The sequence below is a fragment of the Lithobates pipiens genome, unplaced genomic scaffold, assembly GCF_037356315.1.
Source record: "Lithobates pipiens isolate NorthernLeopardFrog02 unplaced genomic scaffold, aLitPip1_a1.2 Scaffold_18, whole genome shotgun sequence".
Taxonomy (NCBI): Eukaryota; Metazoa; Chordata; class Amphibia; order Anura; family Ranidae; genus Lithobates; species Lithobates pipiens.
The window spans coordinates 330,058,645-330,081,605 of NW_027507758.1; the positions used below are offsets into that span (position 1 = coordinate 330,058,645).

The 22,961-nt window shown below is 42.9% G+C and overlaps 1 protein-coding gene across 2 annotated transcripts in view; it reads left to right on the plus strand.

Moving 5' to 3' along the window:
* The window catches only part of IBTK (inhibitor of Bruton tyrosine kinase), a 132,958-nt gene that overhangs the window by 16,171 nt on the left and 93,826 nt on the right, over positions 1 to 22,961 (plus strand). For both annotated transcript variants that reach the window (XM_077487330.1, XM_077487331.1), the window contains exons 4-9: positions 1,759 to 1,883; positions 4,056 to 4,166; positions 11,324 to 11,494; positions 21,389 to 21,506; positions 21,913 to 22,093; positions 22,177 to 22,300. In XM_077487330.1, coding sequence (XP_077343456.1) covers positions 1,759 to 1,883; positions 4,056 to 4,166; positions 11,324 to 11,494; positions 21,389 to 21,506; positions 21,913 to 22,093; positions 22,177 to 22,300 — 830 coding nt within the window. The remainder of the gene's footprint in view (positions 1 to 1,758; positions 1,884 to 4,055; positions 4,167 to 11,323; positions 11,495 to 21,388; positions 21,507 to 21,912; positions 22,094 to 22,176; positions 22,301 to 22,961) is intronic.

Consider the following 22,961-nt stretch of genomic DNA (forward strand, 5'->3'; position numbering starts at 1 on the left):
AGGAGAGTGGAGATCTGACAAGGTGGTCCCTGCACAATGTGCAGGGACCGCCCTGTCATCTGCCGGCTCAGCAGGAATCAACGGAGTGATCCCCGTTGAGCAAGCGGATGTTCATGGGGCGAATCATCACGGATCTGTCCCGTGTGAAAGGGGCGTTGGTGAGCACTACCTCTTTGCAGAGGTAATCCATCCACCTCACAGGTTTGGCATATCAAGATACTGATTAGACAGTGTGATTATTGCACAGGTGTCCCTTAGGCTGGCCACAATAAAAGGCCATTTTAAAATGTGTCGTTTTATCACACAGCACAATGCCGCTAATGTTTTGAGCGAGCATGCAGTTGGAATGCTGACTGCAGGAATGTCCACCAGAGCTGTTGTCCTTGAATTGAATGCTCATTTCTCTACCATAAGCTGCCTCCAAAAGGCATTTCAGAGAATTTGGCAGTACATCCAACTGGCCTCAAAATCGCAAACCACATGCAACTAAACCATCCCAGGACCTCCACATCCAGCATCTTCACATTCAAGATTGTCTGAGACCAGCCACCTGGACAGCTTCTGCAACAATCGGTTTGCATAACCAAAGAATTTCTGCACAAACTGTCAGAAACCATCTCAGAGATGCACATCTGCATGCTCGTCGTCCTCTTTGGAGTTTCAGCCTGACTGCAGTTCGTCGTCATAACCGACTTGAGTGGGCAAATGCTCACATTTGCGGGTGTCTGGCACTTTGGAGAGGTGTTCTGTTTACGGATGAATCCTGGTTTTCACTGTACAGGGCAGATGGCAGACAGTGTGTATGGCATTGTGTGGGTGAGTGGTTTGCTGATGTCAGCGTTGTGGATCGAGTGGCTCATGGTGGCGGTGGGGTTATGGTATGGGCAGGTGTATGTTATGGACAACGAACACATTTTATTGATGCCGTGAGGAGATCCTGAGGTCCATTGTTGTGCCTTTCATCCACGACCATCACCTCATATTACAGCATGATAATGTATGGCCCCATGTTGCAAGGATCAGTACACAATTCCTGGAAGCTGAAAACATCCCAGTTCTTGCATGGCCAGCATACTCATCGGTCATGTCACCCATTGAGTATGTTTGGGATGCTCTGGAACGGCGTATATGACAGCGTGTTCCAGTTCCTGCCAATATCCAGCAACTTCGCACAGCCATTGAAGAGGAATGGACCAACATTCCACAGGTCACAATCAACACCCTGATTAACTCTATGTGAAGGAGATGTGCTGCACTGCGTGAGGGAAATGGTGGTCACACCAGATACTGACTGGTTTTTGGACTCCCTCCCCCCCCCCCCCAAAATACAGTAAAAGTGCACATTTTAGAGTGTCCTTTTATTGTGGCCAGCCTAAGACTCACCTGTGCAATAATCATGCTGTCTAATCAACATCTTGAAATGCCCCACCTGTGAGGTAGATGGATTATCTCAGCAAAGGAGAAATGCTCACTAACACAGATTTTAAAACAATATTTGAGAGAAATAGGCCTTTTGTGTACATAGAAAAAGTTGTAAATCTTTGAATTCAGCTCAAGATGAATAGAAGCAAACACAAAAGTGTTGGGTTTTATAATTTTGCTCAGTGTATGTGTGTACGTGTGTGTGTGTGTGTGTGTGTGTGTGTGTGTGTGTATGTGTATATATATCTATTATACAGACATACCCGTTCAGTGATGTCCAAGGAGAAAATGGTTAATGTTAATTTTGCTATACCTAATGCAAATATGTCTTTTTAGATCCTACTGAAGTTTACACTTGGGGAAATAATATTAATTTCACTTTGGGGCATGGAAGCCAACAAAGTAAACATCATCCTGAACAGGTGGACATGTTTCCTCGCTCGGGCATATATATCAAACAGGTATCATTGATTATCAACCTGAAATACATTCTTTTTCAAACTATTTTCTTTATTGATCTGTATTTTTTTTAACCACCACTGCTGACAGACAAAAAACTCATACAACAGTATTTAATACTAGTTGGTAATACTATCTTGTGACGTTTGGAAAGGATGCACTAGGGATGTGGTTATATGGCATGTTTTAAAGTGTTACTCAACCCAGGACCCTGCATTCACTATATCTGGTCTCCCACAGTGCACAGAACACAGAAATTTAATTATTTTGGTAAATATAAACTGCTGAATACCTTTTCTTATCAGCAGTATATAGCAGTCTTTTAACTTCTATCAGTGTCCGGCCAAGCACTGTTAAAGCTTATAGTAGATGTTTTCATTCTCCTATGACTGTCCTATGAGGCTGCATGACCTCTGACCCTCTGTCTGGACAGTGCTGATTGGCCCTGTGCTGATCACATGCACCCTAATAATAATAATAATAATAAAAAAAGCTTTCTAGCAATATACACCAAGCTGCCTTCAAGGCTCTGTACTATCAGCAGATGGATTGGGGACAGTAAAAGAAGGGGAGGATCAGAGAAGAAAGGATCAAACAGTCTTTTTATACAATGCAGAGGATTAACCCCTTAGGTTCCACAGTGAGTATAACAAGCATGCTTTACTGCATATACAGACTGATTTTACTGTTGTGGGTTTAGTAGCACCTTAAGGTTAACTACATTCATAATTGATACTATTGGTAAAAGTGAGCATTGGTGCACAGAATCTCCTACCTACCCAAGTCTATCAAATTCTCAATTTTTAAGGTTTCAAATTGGTATTTTTGTGTCTGCAATTCTATTATGTGGATGAAGTTAGAAAATACACCTATAAAGGCACCATTCCTATTGAAATCAAGAAAATTCTTTTCATTGTGAACCCCTACATGGGGAAGGAATTGCATACAATGGAACTTTAATTGTGCCAAAATAGGAGCCAAAATCATAATACCAATAAAATCCAAGCTCTTCATTATAAAGATTAAAAAACAATAACGACATCTATGCAGTACATCGCGTTGCAAGCCATATATACATCTGTCACACAAACTGTAATTGATGCCCACTGGATCATTGCAAGCCATATCAACATTTATCACATAAACTGTGTAATGAGGGCATGCTGGTTCGATCTGTTCTGCTCATTATGCTTCTTCAGGATTTACGCCGATTTAGGAAAATGATAGGGCTGTATGAATGTAATCATAAACATTGTGGTGATGATATTATGTAGTCCGTTTTTTGTACGATATGAATTTCTTACAATGTTTATGATTAAATTCATACAGCCATATAATTTTAATTAAATGGCCGTGGATCCTGAAGACGCATAATGAGCGGAACGTGTCGATCCAGCATGCCTTTGTTAGTTTGTCATAAATGTTTATATGGCTTGCACTGATACAATTTGTAACAGATGTTAATATGGCTTGCAATGTGATGTATTGCATAGATTTTATTATTGTTTTTTTTCTTTTTAATAAAGAGCTTGGATTTTATTGGTATTGTGATTTTGGACCCTATTTTGGCAAACGTAAAGTCCCATTTTATGCTATTTTTGAAGTCTGGGGGTACCCTCTAGGTTGTGTCTCCCTCCCCTCAAGTAGCATTTCTATGGGACATCCCATTAAGTAATTACTTAAGGGTTTGTGTCCCTTGATGTACGATAAAGAAAATACAATTTTTATAATGGCTTACCTGTAAAATCCTTTTCTTGGAGTAGATCTTTTAGACACAAAGGTCCCTCCCCTCTTTTGGGATTTAAGTATATTGCTTTGCTACAAAAACTCATGTGCTCCTGGAAGGAGGAGGGGTTACATAGGGAGTGAACTTCCTTAATTGGGTATACCAGTGTCGACACCTGAAGGTGTCCTATAACCCATTACGTAATTACTTAAGGCTCTGTGTCCCATTATGTACTCCAAGAAAAGTATTTTACAGGTAAGCTGTTATAAAAATCCTATTATTCCTTATTTTCTTATTTTTGTGTCTGCCTTTTTCCTAAAAACCATAGTAAAGATGTGCCTCTCTTGCTACTGGCTTTCCCAGTTTAATTTCACTTTTTACACTTTACAGTGTATTGTAATACAGGTTAGGATGACTCCAAACTAAAGGTGTTTTCTTTTCTCTCCAGATGGTACTTTGCAAGTTTCACTCAGTGTTCCTGTCTCAGAAAGGGCAGGTTTACACTTGTGGCCATGGTCAGGGAGGTCGTCTTGGTCACGGCGATGAACTCACATGTCTGGTATGTGTGTATATGTAACTCCATCAGGACCTGGTAACAGTTGTAATATGAAAAGCTGTAAAGATGATTGATCATATAGAAGGATGAAAGATGTTTTCCTTGGGGATTATACTGAGCTTTTCAGTCTTTGAAAAAAGAGACAGAAGAAGAGAACATTGTGTTCCAGTTTGTAAAGCCTTGGCAAATCGCCACGTATGCATGAAATTTAAAGTGTAGAGCTGTGGAAAAAAATGAATTACAATTTAAAACATAAGCTAGAATCGTACAAGACATCATTTGTATGCCACTTCAGCCAGTCTCATATTCTTTTTATTCTATATGTTCTGGCGTGTAGACTCAAGTTAAAACACAACTACCTATTATTTTACTGAAAGCTTGTTCCAGCTGTTTTTGTTTAAAACGGATAGACCATATTATAGCTTTTATTCTTGTCCGTCTTATAATGCCTTACTTCCTTTCAAAAGTACAACTAACAGGAAAATTCACTGGGGAGGAAATTGCTACGTATTAATACAGAATAGCAATATAAATATTTTCCCAATATATATTAGTCTTGTTTTCATTAATTTTAGCAGGTAGCAGGCACAGTATTTGATAGGCTCAAATGGTGAAATAAACAATTGGGAAAAGCTCACGTTGTTGTTTTACAATCCCTTTAATTTTTAAAGTGGTATTAAACCCAAAAACAAATATTTATTATATTGTAATATACCAATTCTTTGATGTGGCGGCTGCATTTATTTCCTTCTTTTTTATGTCAAATTTTTATTGAAAGAAACAATAGTACATAGACACCGTCAGTGGCGGAAATAAGAAAGTACAAGGATATCACAGGTCACTTTGAAGTAGGAAAGCAAAGTTGTGAACATACTACTTACCGACAAACCAGTAATATGGCATTAGCAGGGAAACAGATATACACTACATATAAAGACCAGGTAGACATAAACCATGTATAGGTACAGTTGTGGTACAGTTACTTGTTTATTAATCCAACTGGACCAAGGCTTCGAAATCAAGTCAAAAGTTGTTACCCTATCATTCCATAAGGGGAGTGTACGCTCATTGGAATAATGCAGAGTTGGGAGTGGATTGGTATTTCCAATGTCTGGCGATCATGAGCCTGGCTGCAAGTAAAATATGGGTGGTTATAGTGTGAAACTGGGTGGGGACCTTGTCTATGTCCAAATTCAGGATGGCCAGAGCTGGATTGGATGAGAGGAGAACTCCTGTCACTTCAGAGATCAATTGAAATATTTTCATCCAAAGGCTAGTTTAAAGATTTGTAAATTGTTTCCTAATTTGCCGCAACCTCGCCAACATAGTCCCCTATGTTGGTGAGGTTGTGGCAAAATAGGGCTGGACAAGGGGTGAGATACCAATGGAGGGCAATCTTCTGTGCCAATTCCCAGTGTTGTACACAGTGGGTATTATTTACTAAAGCTGGAGAGTGCAAAATCAGGCTCACTTCTGGATGGAAACCAATCAGCGTCCAGGTTTTATTGCCAAAGCTGAACAAGCTGAGGTTAAAAGCTGATTGGTTTCAATGCAGAAGTGAGCCTGATTTTCCATCTTTAGTAAATAAACCCCCAGTGTGTACTGCTATAAATTACTTTGAGGGCTGTGCACCGCTGCAAGGCTAAGTAGGAGGTGGAGAGATCCTTGCCCCATTTTTGAAAGCGTTTAGATTTGGTGAAGGATATTTTGTCTTGTAGAATATTCTGAAACTGTGAGATCATTTGTTTTCTTTTATTAGGCTTTTTTTTTTCTTATTTTCACTTGGTGATTCAGCGAGTAATTCTGTTGCCATTCAACAGAACAAGCTTCCCTGTAAAATCATTATCCCCAAAAAAAAAAAGTTGCTGTAACTTCAGTGGGAGCTGGAGTTTGGCTTCAATTTGTTAATCTATCGAAATCTGCTAGTACATCTAACACTCCCCTCCCCCCAGATTGAAAATGCTGCTGTCCAAAGGTGCCCCCTGTTTGCCTTCATCCAGGGTGGAGGCATGCAGATACAGGAGGTGTGTTACTGGCAATATCACTGGGTGAAAGCAGGGGAAAAAGGCATTAAAAAAAAGAAAATTAATGCAGCCACCACATCTAATGATTGCTAAGCTGCAGTGTATCAGATTTTTGGTTTTGGGTTTATTACCACTTTAACCACTTGAGCCCCGGAAGATTTAGCTGCTGAATGACCAGGCCTTTTTTTGAGATTCGACACTGCGTTGCTTTAACTGAAAATTGTACGGTCGTGCGACGTTGTACCCAAACAAAATTGACGTCCCTTTTTCCCCACAAATAGAGCTTTCTCTTTTCTTTTTATTTAAGGATTGCAGGATATACAAAAAGACAAATAACCAACATATTAACCCCTTAAGGAGCGCCTCCTGCACATATACGTCGGCAGAATGGCACGGCTGGGCACAAACACGTACCGGTACGTTGTTTTTAAGTGCCCAGCCATGGGTCGGGAGTGCGTCGACCCAGTCCTGAGCTCCGTGGCCACGGGACCAGCGGACCCGATCGCCGCTGGTGTCCCGCGATCGGGTCACAGAGCTGACGAACGAGGAGAGGTCTGTGTAAACAAACCTCTCCCCGTGCTTCCTAGTGTGGCTGTCACCGATTGTCTGTTCCCTTTTATAGGGAAGGACGATCAGTGACGTCACATGCCAGGCCACGCCCCCTACAATAAAAACACAAAACATCATACATATCATCTACACTGCCCCCTAGTGGTTAACTCCTTCACTGCCAGAGTCATTTACACAGGAATCAGTGCATTTAAATAGCACTGATTGCTATATAAATGACAATGGTCCTCATATGTGTCAAAAATGTCCGATGTGTCCACCATAATGTTGCAGTCACAATAAAAATTGCTGATTGCCGCCATAGTAAAAAAAAAAATCTAAATAAAAATGCTATAAAACTATCCCCTATTTTGTAAATGCTATAACTTTTGCGCAAACCAATCAATAATCGCTAATTGTGATTTTTTCATTTTTTTATTAAAAATATGTAGAAGAATACGTATCGGCCTAAACTGAGGGAAAAAAAATGTGTTTTTATATATTTTTTGGGGGATATTTATTATAACAAAAAGTAAAAAATATTGCATTTTTTTCAAAATTGTCGCTCTATTTTTGTTTATAGCGCAAAAAATCAAAACCACAGAGGTGATCAAATACCACCAAAAGAAAGCTCTATTTGTGGGAAAAAAAGGACGCCAATTTTGTTTGGGAGCCACGTCGCACGGCCGTGCAATTGTCAGTTAAAGCAAAGCAGTGCCGAATCGCAAATAGGGGCTTGGTTCTTTGGCTGCAAATTGGTCCGGGGCTTAAGTGGTTAACCAACTTCTCCCAGCATCAGACCCAGTCCAATGATCATAATATAGTTTTTGTACACTAGTGAGATAGCGTAACCATTTCCATTATCACATTGTAGTAGAATAACCAATTGTCATCAACACAATTCAAGATATAACTAGCCGGTAGGTCCGGAAGGGGGGGTTTCACTCTCCCTAGGGCTAACTTCGCTCATAGAGCTTTCTTTTGGTGGTATTTGATGATCTCTGCGTTTCTATTTCTTTGCGCTATAAACAAAAAAGTACGACAATTTTGAAAAAAAAAAACACTGTTTTGTACTTTTTGCTATAATAAATATCCCCATATTTTTTGGTTTGTTTAAAAAAAAGCTAATCTTGGACAATTTTGACACATTTTTGGGACCATTGGCATTTATAAAGCGATCAGTGCTATAAAAATGCATTAATTACTAAAAATGTCACTGGCAGTGAAGAGGTTAACACTGGGGGCGATCAAGGGGTTAACTGTGTTCCCTGCTACGTGTTCTAACTGAAGGGGGGATCGGACTTGCTAGTGGAAGAGCTAGATCGGTGTTCATACGTTGTATGAACACATGATCAGTCTCTTCTCCCCTCCAAGAACCGGGATCTCTGTGTTTACCCATGTAAAAACTCTACACACCATTGTTAAAATGTCAGGTTTCTGTGATGTAAAATAATGAGACAAAGATAAATCATTTCAGAACTTTTTCCACCTTTAATGTGACCTATAAAACTGTACAACTCCGTTGAAAAACAAACTGAAATCTTTTAGTGGGGGGAAGTAAAACTGAAAAACTAAAATAATGGGGTTGCATAAGTGTGCACCCCCTCTTATAACTGGAGATGTAGCTGTGTTCAGAATTAAGCAATTGCATTCAAACTCATGTTAAGTAGGAGTCAGTACACACCTGCCATCATTTTAAGGTGCCACTGATTAACCCCAAATAAAGTTCAGCTGTTCTAGTAGGTCTTTCCTGACATTTTTTTAGTTGCACCCTACAGCAAAACATGGTCCGCAGAGAGCTTCCAAAGCATCAGATGGATCTCATTGTTAAAAGGTATCAGTCAGGAGAAGGGTACAAAAGAATTTCCAGGGCATTAGATATACTATGGAACACAGTGAAGCTAGTTCTCATCAAGTGGAAAAAATATGGCACAGCAGTGACATTACCAAGAACTGGACTTCCCTCCAAAATTGATGAAAAGACGAGAAGAAAACTGGTCAGGGAGGCTGCCAAGAGGCCTACAGCAAAATTAAATGAGCTGCAGGAATATCTCGCAAGTACTGGCTGTGAGGTACATGTGACAACAATCTCCCGTGTTCTTCATATGTCTGGGCTGTGGGGTAGAGGAGCAAGATGGAAGCCTTTTCTCATGAAGAAAAAAAATCCAAGCCTGGCTAAAAAACATATGAACCCTTCCAAAAGCATGTGGTAAAATGTGTTATGATCTGACGAGACCAAGGTTGAACTTTTTGGCCATAATTCCAAAAGATATGTTTTGTGCAAAAACAACACTGCACATCACCAACAGAACACCACACCCACAGTGAAGCATGGTGGTGGCAGCATCATGCTTTGGGGCAGTTTTTCTTCAGCTGGAACAGAAGCCTTAGTCAAGGCAGAGGGGATTATGAACAGTTCCAAATACCAGTCAATATTGGCACAAAAACCTTCAGGCTTCTGCTAGAAAGCTGAACATGAAGAGGAACTTCATCTTTCAGCATGACAACGACCCAAAGCATAGATCAGCAAAGTAATGGCTTCACCAGAAGAAGATTAACGTTTTGGAATGGCCCAGCCAGAGCCCAGACCTAAATCCGATTGAAAATCTGTGGGGTGATCTGAAGAGGGCTGTGCACAGGAGATGCCCTCGCAATCTGACAGATTTGGAGTGTTTTTGCAAAGAATAGTGGACAAATATTGCCAAGTCAAGATGTGCCATGCTGATAGACTCATACCCAAAAGACTGAGTGCTGTAATAATAATCAAAAGATGCTTCAACAAAGTATTAGTGTAAGGGTGTGCACACTTATGCAACAATATTATTATTTTTTTTTTTTTTATCTTTACTTCCCTCCACCTAATAGATTTCAGTCTTTTGTACAGTTTATAGGTCAAATTAAAGGTGGAAAAAGTTCTGAAATGATTTATCTTTGTCTCATTTTTTTTTTTTGCACCACAAAAGCCCCACATTTTAACAGGGGTGTGTATAGTTTTTATATCACTGTATATAGAATTATTTCCTTGATCCTGTAATCACTTCCTGTCCATGTTTGGTTATGCTCACCCTGGAGTTTAGATAACGTTAACCCCCTTATGACCATCTAACACATGTGAGCTTTAATGCCCACGCACTGTACATATGTGACAAATGATTAGTAGCTGACAGGATGGGCTCCAGATCATGTGACCACTGTGACACAGTTAGTGTTCATGTGGGTGGTGTTAAGAATTTTTAAAAGGGATGCTAGTGCGGTTGGGATAAGGGTTAAGTTGGCAAGATTATAGCAATGGTAGTACAGCAGTGGCAGCTGACAGCAGCTTGCAGTGGACCTCGTGATCTGCAGCTGCCCTAGCTCTCCACACCAGTGCTTTTCTATAGTTGGTAAAAACCTGTAGTGGAATGCTGTATAGGGACCTTTTTTTTTTTTTTTTTTTCCTCACCCCTGCCGCCCAGTCTGTAAGCCTGTTAAGAGGAAAAGGAGAAAGCCCTCACTTTTCTGCAGCAGTGCGCCGACCCTTGGGTCTCATACACACAGGACATTTATAAAACTCTCTTAGAAGCCAGTGGCGCTTTTGCAAGCTTCTAGGAGCTTTTACAGGCATCGTGCTCTTGAGTGTCAATTCATTTCATTAGCCAGAATAAATAATTTATTCTGACTATTGAAATTAATTAATGCTCAAGCACTAAACGCACCTAGCGTTTAGGTGCATTTAGCAGCTTTTAGTATCATCAAGCGTTTTTCTGCTTAAAGTGGTTGTAAACCCTTACAGACCACTTTGACCTGCAGTTAAGCCTAGATTAAGGCTTACCTGTAGGTCCAAGAAATATCTCAGAAACCTACACGGTTTAGGAGATATTTACAAAAAGACGGGGAACCACTGTCTACGGCGCATGCACCGTAGACAGCGGTGCGCGCAGGCGCACTGAGCATGCCGCTGCTAATGGCAATATGCACATGCACGGGAGTGACGTCATTGCGGCTCTGGAGCCACGATACCCAGAAAGAAGATGGACGCTCTGTAGAAAAGGGGATATCGGTGACATTGCTGGCTCCTGTGTCAGGTAATTGACACATAATGGGCTACTGCCACTAAACACTGCCAAAATGTGTGCATGGACACAGAATAACATGAAGGGGAGTTGAGAGGCAAGAAAAAAAATGTTAGATGCTCCTAGGAGCAGCTGCAAATAGGTTCTGTGTGCATGAGGCCTTACACTTGTTTTTGTTATTTCATCATCTGGCTGTGCACCATGTGCCCTACTTTACTGATTTTCCCTGAGTATGTTTGTTTTTAATTTCTTCAGTAAACCTTAAGTTTTATTGTGCAAGATCACACTTTCTTTCAGTGGCTCCTTACAACTATTTACTTTCAAAAATGTAATCTTGGCCTACTAAAGCAACTAAAATTCTTTCACTCTAACTTATAAAGGCAGTGTTCATTTAATTAGCAAGAGTCCAGTTTCAGTTCAAAGTGGAATGTCACAGTTTTTATTTGTGGTGTGTGTGTGTGTGTGTGTGTGTATATATTTAGTATATCTCTTGTACGTATTTTGTGTTTTTTTTTTTTTCTTTTTTTCTTTCAAGGTACCAAGATTGGTGGAAGGTCTTACTGGTCACCCTTGCAATCAGGTGGCTGCTGCCAAGGACCATACAGTAGTATTGACAGAGGATGGATATGTGTACACATTTGGCCTAAACACTTTTCATCAACTAGGCATATTACCTCCCCCTTCCAGTTGTAATTTACCCAGACAGGTATGAGTATTTCTTTAAAAAAAAAAAAAAAAAAGTAATTTGGTGACATTGATGTGCACATTTGATATAAAATGTCCTTCTGAGCCTATGGTTTAATTATATTGCTTACTGTGTGGTGTGCTATAGAGTAATGGTGTATATAACACAAATGGGAATTGGGTTGTACCATGATGGGAAACCTTGGTTACTCGATTTTTGTGAGGATCAGCAGATATTTTTGCACTTATCAAACAAATATAACATAACACTTATAATTGTGTGTGTATATGTATGTATATGTGTGTGTGTGTATATATATATATATATATATATATATATATATATATATATATATATATAATAGTAAATTCTTTTTATTAAAGGTTTTTTAAACATAGAAAAAGATACATGCAAACAGTGAACATAATAAACATTCAGCATTACAATTCCCAGCACCAGTGTCCCATACCAAATAACAGACACCAGAAATCCTTCCATAGTAAACCCTAGTAAGGGGAAGGGGGAGGACATATACAATGTACAACCATTATATGCAGTATGATATCCCCAAATAGCAGTAGTAAAAGAGGTTATAGGTTCCCATGTAGGCTTACACAAGCCTCACTACCCGACACATAGTTCATCTATTCACCAGAAGGCAATTAATCTGTTGCAGTTGAATTGTGATCTATCCAGCCACCCCACACCTTTGTAAACTTATCTGGTATTCCTCTACTGAGATATGTAGTATCATACAGTGGTAGGGCCTTGTTAATCAATGCCTTCCAGGTCATGAGGGTAGGAGCCAGCGGTTTCTTCCACAATAAGATAATCATGTTGCGAGCATAGTACAGGAGCATTGTGAGTAGAGTACGGATCACATTTTCCCAAGTGTTCTTCCAGGACAGCCCTTGAGAGATGGAGCTCCTCCCATCGACACAGGAAACACATTGCCACAGTTCAAAAGGCGGTCCCTCAGGTCCCTGGTCAGTCATTTGTGTTTCCTCCGTCGGAGGAACATGTTGCCAGGAACCTGGAGGCCCCTCTCAGGGGCTGCCTGAGAACCTGCAAGCCTAAGGGACCGGGTCCTGGTTTATGGCTGCAGTTTGGGTCCATACCTTTTTTTCTTTGGCTCGGGTACCGTCCAGCTGAACCGGAGCAGACCCGTTACCCTCCTCCTTCCAGTGCCGAGGTGGCCAGGGGCAGAATGACGCCGGTTTCCCCCAGGAGTGGTGAGTGGAACCTTCCATCTTCCCTCCTCGTTGCAGGGGGTCGGAGACGCCGAGCGTTCACTTCCGGCGGAACCGCGTCATCACTGCGTGCCGAGACTTCCGGTTCCGGGTCTCTAAGGGTACAAGGAGGAGAGGGAGAGCCAGCGCTGTGCCTGTAAAGCCCGACCAGCGTCCAGCTATACCGGATTAGCGGCGGGATTCGGAGCGTCAGAGGGGGACCATGGAGGCTATTCCCCAGGATACTCCGGCGGAGACAGGCACCAGCCAAACCCAGGTAGGCTGCTGGGCATGCTATTACTCTGGTGGAGTGGTGGTGTTTGTAGGCTGGGCCCTGTAGTACCCCACGGTGGCGGTTTACTCACAGTGAGGTTGTTTGTTAGTGGTGATTCTAAGAGGGACATGGTGCTGACGCTAAGAAATCCTTTGTCTTCTTATTTTCAGGCTAAAGAGATGCCAAGGGAAGACAAGACAGGCCGCAAAAAGTGTCCTAATTGTGGGAATAGGTTGTCCTCTGGCTCTAACAAAGCCCTATGCAAGCAATGCATTGCAAGCTTGCTTAAATCTGAGGCAGATTCCCCTTTAGCAAAGTTTTTGGGCTCCTTTAAAGAGGAAATGGCGTCGACCTTTAAGTCCCTCCGGGAGTTAATCACTGACGTGGGATCAGCTGCAGCTGCCTCCACGAGTAAAACAACTATAATCTCATCCTCACCATGCCTTACAACACCCAGCTCAGGGGAGCCCCGTATGGTCAGGGAGCCTAGCCCCACGTTGATTAGCCCCGAATCCTCTGACACTGACTCGGGTCAGGAAGAGGATCAAGCAGCATCTAAAGCCTCAAAATATAGATTATCTCTCGAGGAAGTAGATGAGCTAATGGGGGCTATCTATGATACGCTGGAAATTGAGGAGGAAGAAACTCAGTTATCCAGACATGATCAAATGTATGAGGCTCTGGGGAAAAAGAAAGCAAGGGTTTTTCCTATACATAAGGTGCTTTCTGACCTTGTCCTTAAGGAGTGGTCTGAACCAGACAAGAAGGTTTTCTTTCCTAAATCCCTTAAGAGAAGGTTCCCTTTTGATGAGAGCCCAGAGGCGGTCTGGAATAAAAATCCAAAACTAGACGCCCCTCTGTCCAAAATCTCAAAGCAGGCTGATCTGGCCTTTGAGGATATGGGCCACCTGAAAGATCCCATGGACAGGAGAACAGACATTGTCTTAAAGAGGGCCTGGGATGCCTCTATGGCAGGCTTAAAACCAGCTCTAGCCACTTCCTGTGTAGCTAGAAACCTGGAGTTCTGGTTATCGCAACTACAAGAACACTTAAAGGCAGGCACTCCTAGGGGGGAGCTTTTGAAATCTTTCCCTATGCTTTTTAAGGCCACCAGTTTCATCTCTGACGCCTCCACGGACTCCGTTAAATTTACGGCTAAATCTGCAGCACTTTCAGTGGCAGCAAGGAGGTCAGTATGGATGAAAACCTGGGGGGGAGACACGGCGTCTAAAACCCGCCTGTGCAGCGTCCCTTTTACAGGAGACTTAGTCTTCGGGCCTGAATTAGACTCCGCCTTAGAAAGGACGGCGGACAAAAAGAAAACCTTTCCTGCAAAAAAGAAAAATTTTCAAAGAAAAAATTTTCGTCCCTTTAAGGAACCCTCTAAATCAGAGAAGAGTTCAATCCCCAAAAAACATTGGTCGGGACATAAAGGGAAAGGAAAAGGGGGCATACTGTTTAGCCGCCCCAATCAGGATCCCAAACCCCAGTGACGTCAGGGTTCCTGTGGGAGGAAGATTAAGCAAATTTCTTCCTCAATGGGAAGAGACAACCTCGAACGAGTTTGTCTTAAACATAATAAAAAGGGGTCATGCGCTGGAATTTCACAGCAACCCTCCTTCCAAGTTTCTGGTGACAAAGCTTCCAAGTCACTCAGAAAAGGCCAGGGCCTTACCTTTACTAATAGGGGAAATGGTAGATCAAGAAGTATTGACACCAGTCCCTATTCAGGAACAAGGGGACGGTTTTTACTCGCACATCTTTGTGGTAAGAAAACCGTCAGGGAGATTCAGACTAATTATGAACCTCCGTCCACTGAATCGCTCCATCCGTTACAAGAGATTTCGGATGGAGTCCATTTATTCCATAAAGAATCTCCTGCAGAAAGAGACATTTATGGCAACCCTGGACCTAAGGGATGCTTATCTGCACATTCCAATAAGGGAGGAATGCCAGAAATTCCTTCGGATGGCAGTGCAGATAGACACAAAGGTTTACCACTTTCAGTGCAGAGCACTTCCCTTCGGTCTATCATCCTCTCCGAGAATCTTTACCAAGGTTCTCGGAGAGGCTTTAGTTCCTCTGAGGCTTCAATCAGTCTCAATTATCCCCTACCTAGACGATCTGCTCCTAACAGCCCACTCAGAGAGTCGTCTTTCTCAGGACCTAGAATTGACTCAACTCAGTCTGAGTCGATTAGGGTGGATTGTCAGTCAGGAGAAATCCAAGACAACCCCAACACAGGAGATCCTGTATCTGGGGTACTGGATCAAGTCTGTAGATCAGAAAATTATACTGCCGGAAGAAAAGATTTTGAATCTGTGGCAGAGAATATCTTTTCTTCAATGCAGCCCCAAGTGTACGGTGAGGGAAGTAATGTCGGTCTTAGGTCTTATGACGGCAGCCATTCCAGCCGTACAATGGGCCAGGTTCCATCAAAGAGAACTTCAGGGTTTTCTGTTAGAACAATTAAAAGGCAGAGATCTGGAGGAGGAGGTATCGATCCCCTCAAGGGTAAAACGCTCCCTCTGGTGGTGGAAGGACAGGGAGAACCTAAACAAAGGGGTTCATTGGGTCCTTCCTATCACTTCAACACTAACAACGGATGCGAGCAGTTGGGGCTGGGGAGCCCACCTAGGCTCAAGCTGGGTCCAGGACAAGTGGACCCCGGAGGAGAAATGTTTCTCTTCCAATTGGAAAGAACTAACAGCAATCCTGAGAGCTGTTCTAGCTTTCCACCCCGCAATACAGGGTCACCATCTACAAGTCCGTTCAGACAATACGACGGCTGTAGCATACATAAACAAACAAGGAGGAACCAGAAGTCCTCGTTTGATGTTGGTAGCCAGACGCATTCTCCAGTGGGCAGAAGCCAATCTGGAATCCATTTCTGCAGTTCACCTGAAAGGGGAGCTGAACAACAAGGCGGACTTCTTGAGTCGACAGAGGATTTCGAACCAAGAATGGTCCTTACACCCAGAGGCATTCAATCTCATAACAGCTCACTGGGGAGAACCAGAGGTAGACCTTTTTGCGAGCAGGAAAAATGCAAAGGTTCCCAATTTTTTCTCGCTAAACCCAGGAGATCAACCCCTGGCGGTAGATGCCTTGCAAACTCCATGGACTTTCAGTCTGGCGTATGCATTTCCCCCTCTTCATCTCATTCCGAGGGTCCTAGCAAGATTCCTCAAGGAAAAAACCTGTTTGATTCTAGTAGCACCTTTTTGGCCCAGGAGACCGTGGTTCACAACGTTGCTACAATTGACAGACTGTCCGCCTCTAAGACTTCCCTACAGACAGGACCTCCTGTCGCAGGGACCTCTTTACCATCCGCAGGTCGCCACACTGAAGCTGTCAGCGTGGTTACTGAGGAGGAAATCTTAAGGAGTAAGGGCCTGTCAGACGAGGTAATTGCGACCTTACTACAGAGTCGCAAACCAGTCACGAGAGCTATTTACAAAAAAGTCTGGAAAAAATTCAATAGCTGGCTGAATGGCCGGGACATAAATACGGCTAATATTCTACAGTTTTTACAGGAAGGTGTAAACAAGGGTTTAACCCTAAGTACTATTAAAGTACAGATAGCTGCCTTAAGTGTATACCTAGATGAACGCTTACAGGAAAATCCTTTTGTCGCTAGATTCTGTAAGGCAGTCGCTAGACGCAAGCCAGTCAGAATCACAAAAGTCCCATCCTGGGATTTAGCAGTTGTGCTAAAAGCTTTCTTGGGGTCACCCTTTGAGCCTATCTCAGAGGCCTCCCTAAGGCTTATTACCTTTAAGACAGTTCTCCTGGTGGCAATCACTTCAGCCCGTAGGGTCAGTGAAATCCAAGCACTTTCCATCAGGGAACCATTCCTACAGATCCTAGAAGACAGAGTCATTCTAAAGACAGACCCTGGGTTCTTACCAAAGGTAGCATCTAGTTTCCATAGATCCCAAGATATTGTCCTCCCTTCATTTTGTCAAAATGCAGCAAATGAGAAAGAGGAACGTTTTCATTTATTGGATGTGAGGAGGTGTATTCTAGAATATCTTAAAATAACAAATCCATTCAGAATCTCAGACTCCCTTTTTGTCCTTTTTTCCGGACAGCGTAGGGGACAGAAAGCTTCAAAAGTAACCATAGCTAGATGGATTAGGCTAGCTATAGCAGAGGGGTATAAGGCCTTGAATAGAGATCCTCCTGAGGGTGTTAAAGCTCACTCAACAAGAGCGTTGTCTGCATCCTGGGCAGAAAGAGCTGGTGCCACCCCGGAGCAGGTATGTAAAGCAGCCACATGGTCAAGCTTTTCCACCTTTACAAGGCATTACCGACTGGACTTAATGTCTAGTCAGGATCAGGCCTTTGGGAGGAAAGTCCTCCAGGCCGTGGTCCCCCCCTAATCTGGTAAGTACTTGGGGATCCTCTCAAGGGCTGTCCTGGAAGAACACTTGGGAAAACTGGAGTTAGTACTTACCGGTAACTCCTTTTCCGGTGGTCTTCCAGGACAGCACGATCCCACCCTTTATTTGATTGTAGTGATGTACTAATGTTATTACCTGTTATGGTTTATATGTTTTTCAGTTCCATCCTTCGGTTCTTGGTGAATGACTGACCAGGGACCTGAGGGACCGCCTTTTGAACTGTGGCAATGTGTTTCCTGTGTCGATGGGAGGAGCTCCATCTCTCAAGGGCTGTCCTGGAAGACCACCGGAAAAGGAGTTACCGGTAAGTACTAACTCCAGTTTTTGTTTGCTAATGTGTCCACCAAGCCCAAAAAACAAATTTTAATAGATGGTGCAATAGCAATTGTAGTTTACCAAACTAACACTGTCTATCACACCCACCCAGAACTGCCAGATTTGCGGGCAGAGCCAAAAAACATGCTCCAGGTGCATCACACCTCCAGCAGTTCGAAGGGTGCGCAGGAAAAATCCTTCCTAATTTTGCGGGGGTGTAGTATATCCTATGAAGAAACTTGAACTGTATCAGGTGATCATGGGCTGACACCAGTCTGGCAAATGTGGTGCTCCAGACATCATCCCAGTCATCGTTGTCAACCTGCGGAAAATCCAGCATCAAGGCAGCATGATAGGATGTGAGAAGCTTTGTAGTGTCAGTGACCAGTTCCTTATATATAGCTGATAAAAGTATGCCTGAATAGCAGAAAACGGAACAGGTGCAAGGTAGGGAGCTGGTGCTTACTTCTAAGCACATCGTACGTCAATAACACCTCATTTCCAACCACCGCACCCACTGTTTTAATCCCATATCTGGTCTAGACTATTGGATCTGGATAGGCAAAACAATGGGATAAGCTTGGATTGCACCACAGAGGATTATAGTGAGACACTACCCCGTCCTGAAGTACTGCCCTTCTAGTCAGTTCCCATGCTCTGATAACTGAGCGCATTGACCCCGTCATGGGATAGGAGGGGGGGCCCTCTTCCCTTGTATAGTAGGTCAGATAGTGCCTCATATGAGCCAACCACTGTGGCCTCCAAAGTCGCTGCAGCATCATCCTCTGGTGAGTCAGCCATCTATGTGCAAAAACCAACTGCCCCGCTAAAAAATACCTAAAAAGTTGGGTATCGCCAACCCCCCTTCTTTCCAGGGCTGCTGTAGCACTTGCAATCTAATGCATGGAGTCCCCCCATCCCAGAGGAAGTCTGTAATCACTATATCAATGGACTGAAAAATAGTCTGAGGTATCCAAACCAGGGAATTCCTAAAGATGTAAAGGAATAGGGGGAGAAATTTCATTTTTAGCAAGTTTATTTTCCTAATCAGGGACAATGGTAGGTTACGCCAGGCCTGTGTGCGCAGCTTAAGCATCTGAACGATCGGAGCAACATTAAGGGGGATAAAGTTAGATACCGACTGGGTAATATGCAGTTCCAGATATTTCACCTTATCCACACACTGGAGTGGGCAGCCTGTCGGGGCCCTAAGGGTTGGGGATGGAACTTGCAATAGCAGAATTTGCAACTTACCCCAATTTACCTTAAGAGAACTGGGAGAAGGTGTCTAGGGTAGATAGGGCAGTGCCCAACGAGCAGACATGAATCCCCCAGGGCAAGCACCATATCATGAGCGTATATCGCATTTTTTTTTCCTCCAATACACCCACCCGCATTCCCTGCATCCCAGAAGACTCACGCAGGGCTGCAGCCAAAGGCTCAATAAACAAGGCAAATAGGCCCAGCGAAATGGGCAGCCCTGGCTACCGGAAAGAACTCCGACACCATCTCATTAAGTCTGACCGCCACAACTGGGGAATGATATAGTAGCCCAATCCATTGATGAAATATAGGGCCAAACCTGAACAGCCACAGCACGTCTTGCATATAGCTCCGATCCACTGAGTCAAAAGCCTTTTCTAAATCTAAAAAGACTAATATTCCTCCTTTGGTAATTTCAGGGCTTAGCTGTATATGGGTATATACCCTTCTCAGGTATATATCAGTGGCCTTTCCAGGCATGAACCCCATTTGGTCTTCAAACACTAACTGGGATATAACTGACATAAGCCTGTTGGCCAGCATTGTTGTAAGGATTTTAAAATCCATATTCATTAATGAGTTCGGCTTATATGAGGCGCAGTGGAGGGGGGTCCTTGTCTGGCTTGGCTATAAGTACAATATGTGCTTCATACATTGAGAGAGGCAGCTGGCCCATTTTTTAAGCATTCCTGATAAAGGGCCAACAAACGCAGTGAGATAATTTCCTTTTGTTGCCTATACCACTCAGCAGGCAGGCTATCTGGGCCTGGTGCCTTATGGTTAGGGAAGGATGCTACTGCTACATCAAGTTCTCCCGGCCTAAAAGATGAATCAAGGAGCTCGGATATGTCTGAAGGAAAAGTGGGAAGGTGCACTGGTTCCAAAAATGCAGCCAGGTCCTCTTTGGGGTAGGATGGGATAGAGGAGTATAGTGTTGCATAAAAAGAAAGGAAAGCATCAAAAATGTCCTCCCTAGAAGACACTAGTGATCCAGAAGGTGAATACACACAAGGGACAACAGTGGATGCATGGCTATCAGCCACCAGCATGGCCAGCAAGCGTCCATTCTTGTCCCCCCATTCAAATTTCCTCTTGCTGTCCTTTTTTTGTCATATCCTTATAGTGCAGATGTAGCCCCCTTCTGGCTTGGTGCAGGTCTGCCAGAGAGGCAGATGAGGGATAGTCAGCATATATCTGGGAACATACCTGCTCCTTCTTCTGCAATAACTCGGTATTATGTCTATATTGGGTTCTAGCGACCTTAATGCCCAAAAGTACTCCCCTCTAATAGTCACTTTAAATGCATCCCAAGTTAACTGTGCGGTCGAGGAGCCCTCATTAATCTGCCAAGAAGACTGTAACAATGTCTGAATGGCCCCATCCGCAAACACACCCACTCTGGCGAAAGCCTCCAAGCACCTGAGGCCCGAGGACCTGTCAAGTGTAACATAAACTGGAGTGGAGAATGGCCAGACAGACCCCCTGGTAAATATGAGGTCTCCAATACCAACGGCAGTAGGTTGGATGAGGCAAATGCCAGGTCAATTCAGGAGGAGGAAGCATGTCCCAGAGACAGATGAGAGTAGCCTCTGAGGCTTGAATGCTTCCACCTCCATAATTCTGTAAGCCCCACAGAAGCGGCCCAATGGACCAGCTCCAGATTCTGTGCACGCTGTGGGTTTGAGGTATCTATTGTGTAATCCAGGATATTATTGAAGTCTCCAGCCAGTAGGATTTTCACTAGAGCCAATGCAGCCAGTTTGTCTAACATTATATATAAAAGCTCACTGGAAGGAGGTAGGATATATACATTCACTAGTGCTATATGGCAGGTATGTATTTCCAATACAACCATAGCATACCTCCTATCTGGACCCGTTATAATTGTATATTTAATAGACTATTCCTAGGGTCACACAAGCGTGGTGCAGGAAACCCCACGACCTGTGTGCATTTCCCTGGACCGCATGTAATTGAATTCGCATATGAATTGAACAGGGAGGCTGTGCAGTTCCTATGCAATTCACATGTGGTTCATATATTTGTTATGGTTATGTTATGGTTTAAATACTCTTTAAAGCTGAGCACAAAGAGTGCAGCTGTGTATGCATTAAATACTTTAAGTGCAGCCAGTGTGAATTCCAAAGTTATATTTGACTTTAGTCTCCTCTTATCCCATATAGCACTCCAACTGGAAGAGGGAGGGAGAGCCCTGGTAGTCAATCAGGTGTACTGTTTTTACATGTACTAACAAGACCAATATTGACAGATGGTGCAGAAAAAACATTGGTCTTTTGCTTCCTCTTGACTGCCCGGTCACAGATTAGGACAGGAAAGTGACCTGGCTTCTGTGATTAACCACAGAGGAAAAAAAATCAGGTCATATTTAAGTATTTTTTTTTTTTATCAATATACTTTGTTTCTACAGGTTCAAGCCAAAACCTTGAAAGGCAAATCAGTCTTAGGGGTTACAGCTGGAAGGTTTCACACTGTCCTGTGGACTAAAGATGCAGTGTATACAATGGGACTAAATGGAGGTCAATTAGGTACGTAATCATACGGAATTTTTTTCCTGTCGATCCCAGTGAAAATGCTTTTTATTGCATTTCCCTTTTAAATGAATCCTGGCATGAGAGAAGCATGGAAGCCACACTTGCTGACTTCTGAAAATGTTGGTTGTCTGGCTGTCATTTTTGCCCTCTTGCTTTTTACCACTTTGTGTGTTCCTGACCAATTGGAAAAATGTATGCAATTAAGGAATGCAATTACTTCTCTGATTTATTCCTGGTCAATGGCTAGGTGTATTGAAGCCAGATGTTGACATATAAGCCAGGGAGCTTGTGTTTTCCGAATAAGGGCAGCAGCTGCAGTCCTCATATTTTTTTTTTTTTTTATCACAACAGCTTTCCCTTTGAACTCTGTCTTGAAAAACTAATGGCTTGGTTCTTCTAGGATACCTGGTGGACCCCAATGGAGAAAAGCTTGTCAGCTGTCCTCGACAAGTTTCTGCTCTTCATCATAAAGACATTAACATCTCTCTTGTGGCTGCTAGTGATGGAGCTACAGTCTGTGTTACTGAAAGAGGAGATATATACCTTCTTACAGAGTACCAGTGCAAGAAACTAGCTTCAAAGTGAGACATTTCTGTATACCTCTTACACATCTGTGGCATATTTTGTCAGTACTGCTATATGAACAGTTTTTTTTCTCTTTTAGGCAACTTAACCTAAAAAAGGTCCTTGTTTCCGGAGGGTATTTGGATCAGAAAGCAGATACACAGCATCTCAAAGAAAATGGTGGCCAGTCTGTTAGTTTTCTTGCCTTGGATCAAGCTGGAAGAGTATGTTTTCCCTTAGACCTTGAAACAAGAAATGTGTGCCATAGTGGACTTTATTTTTTCAAACCACTAAAGTATTGCTTGATATTTTCAAAAAGTTCTAGTACATTTGGAATATTATTTCAACTTTTTTGACAATGACTACATTTATGGGGGTGTAGTACCTCCATGAACTCGTGGAAAAATCCAACACATCTAGCCATAAGCTGTCATTTAAACTTCCCCAGCAATCTGCCCAAAACTACTGCCTAAACTAAACCTCACTCTCCAGGTTTGCTTTAATCTTATCATACTAAGCCGCATATACTTACCTTTTAATCATGCCTCTACTGCCCTGTTCAGTGCTGGGAACCAAAGGAAATGCATGGTACTTTAGGGTACGTAGGGCTCACTACACTGAGCCCATCAGGGGGTTGGCAAACAGGGAGTCCATACCTCTGTTTAAAGTCCAGGTGAATAAGTGCGGATGCATAGAACAGTAGGGAAGCAAAAAGATATGCCTATATGACTGCGGAGATCTGCATTGGCGAGGGCAAGGCACAGATTGACTTTTGACGTTTAACCACTTGCTTACTGGGCACTTAAACCCCCCTCAGTCCCAGACCAATTTTCAGCTTTCAGCGCTGATGCACTTTGAATGACAATTGCGCGGTCATACAACACT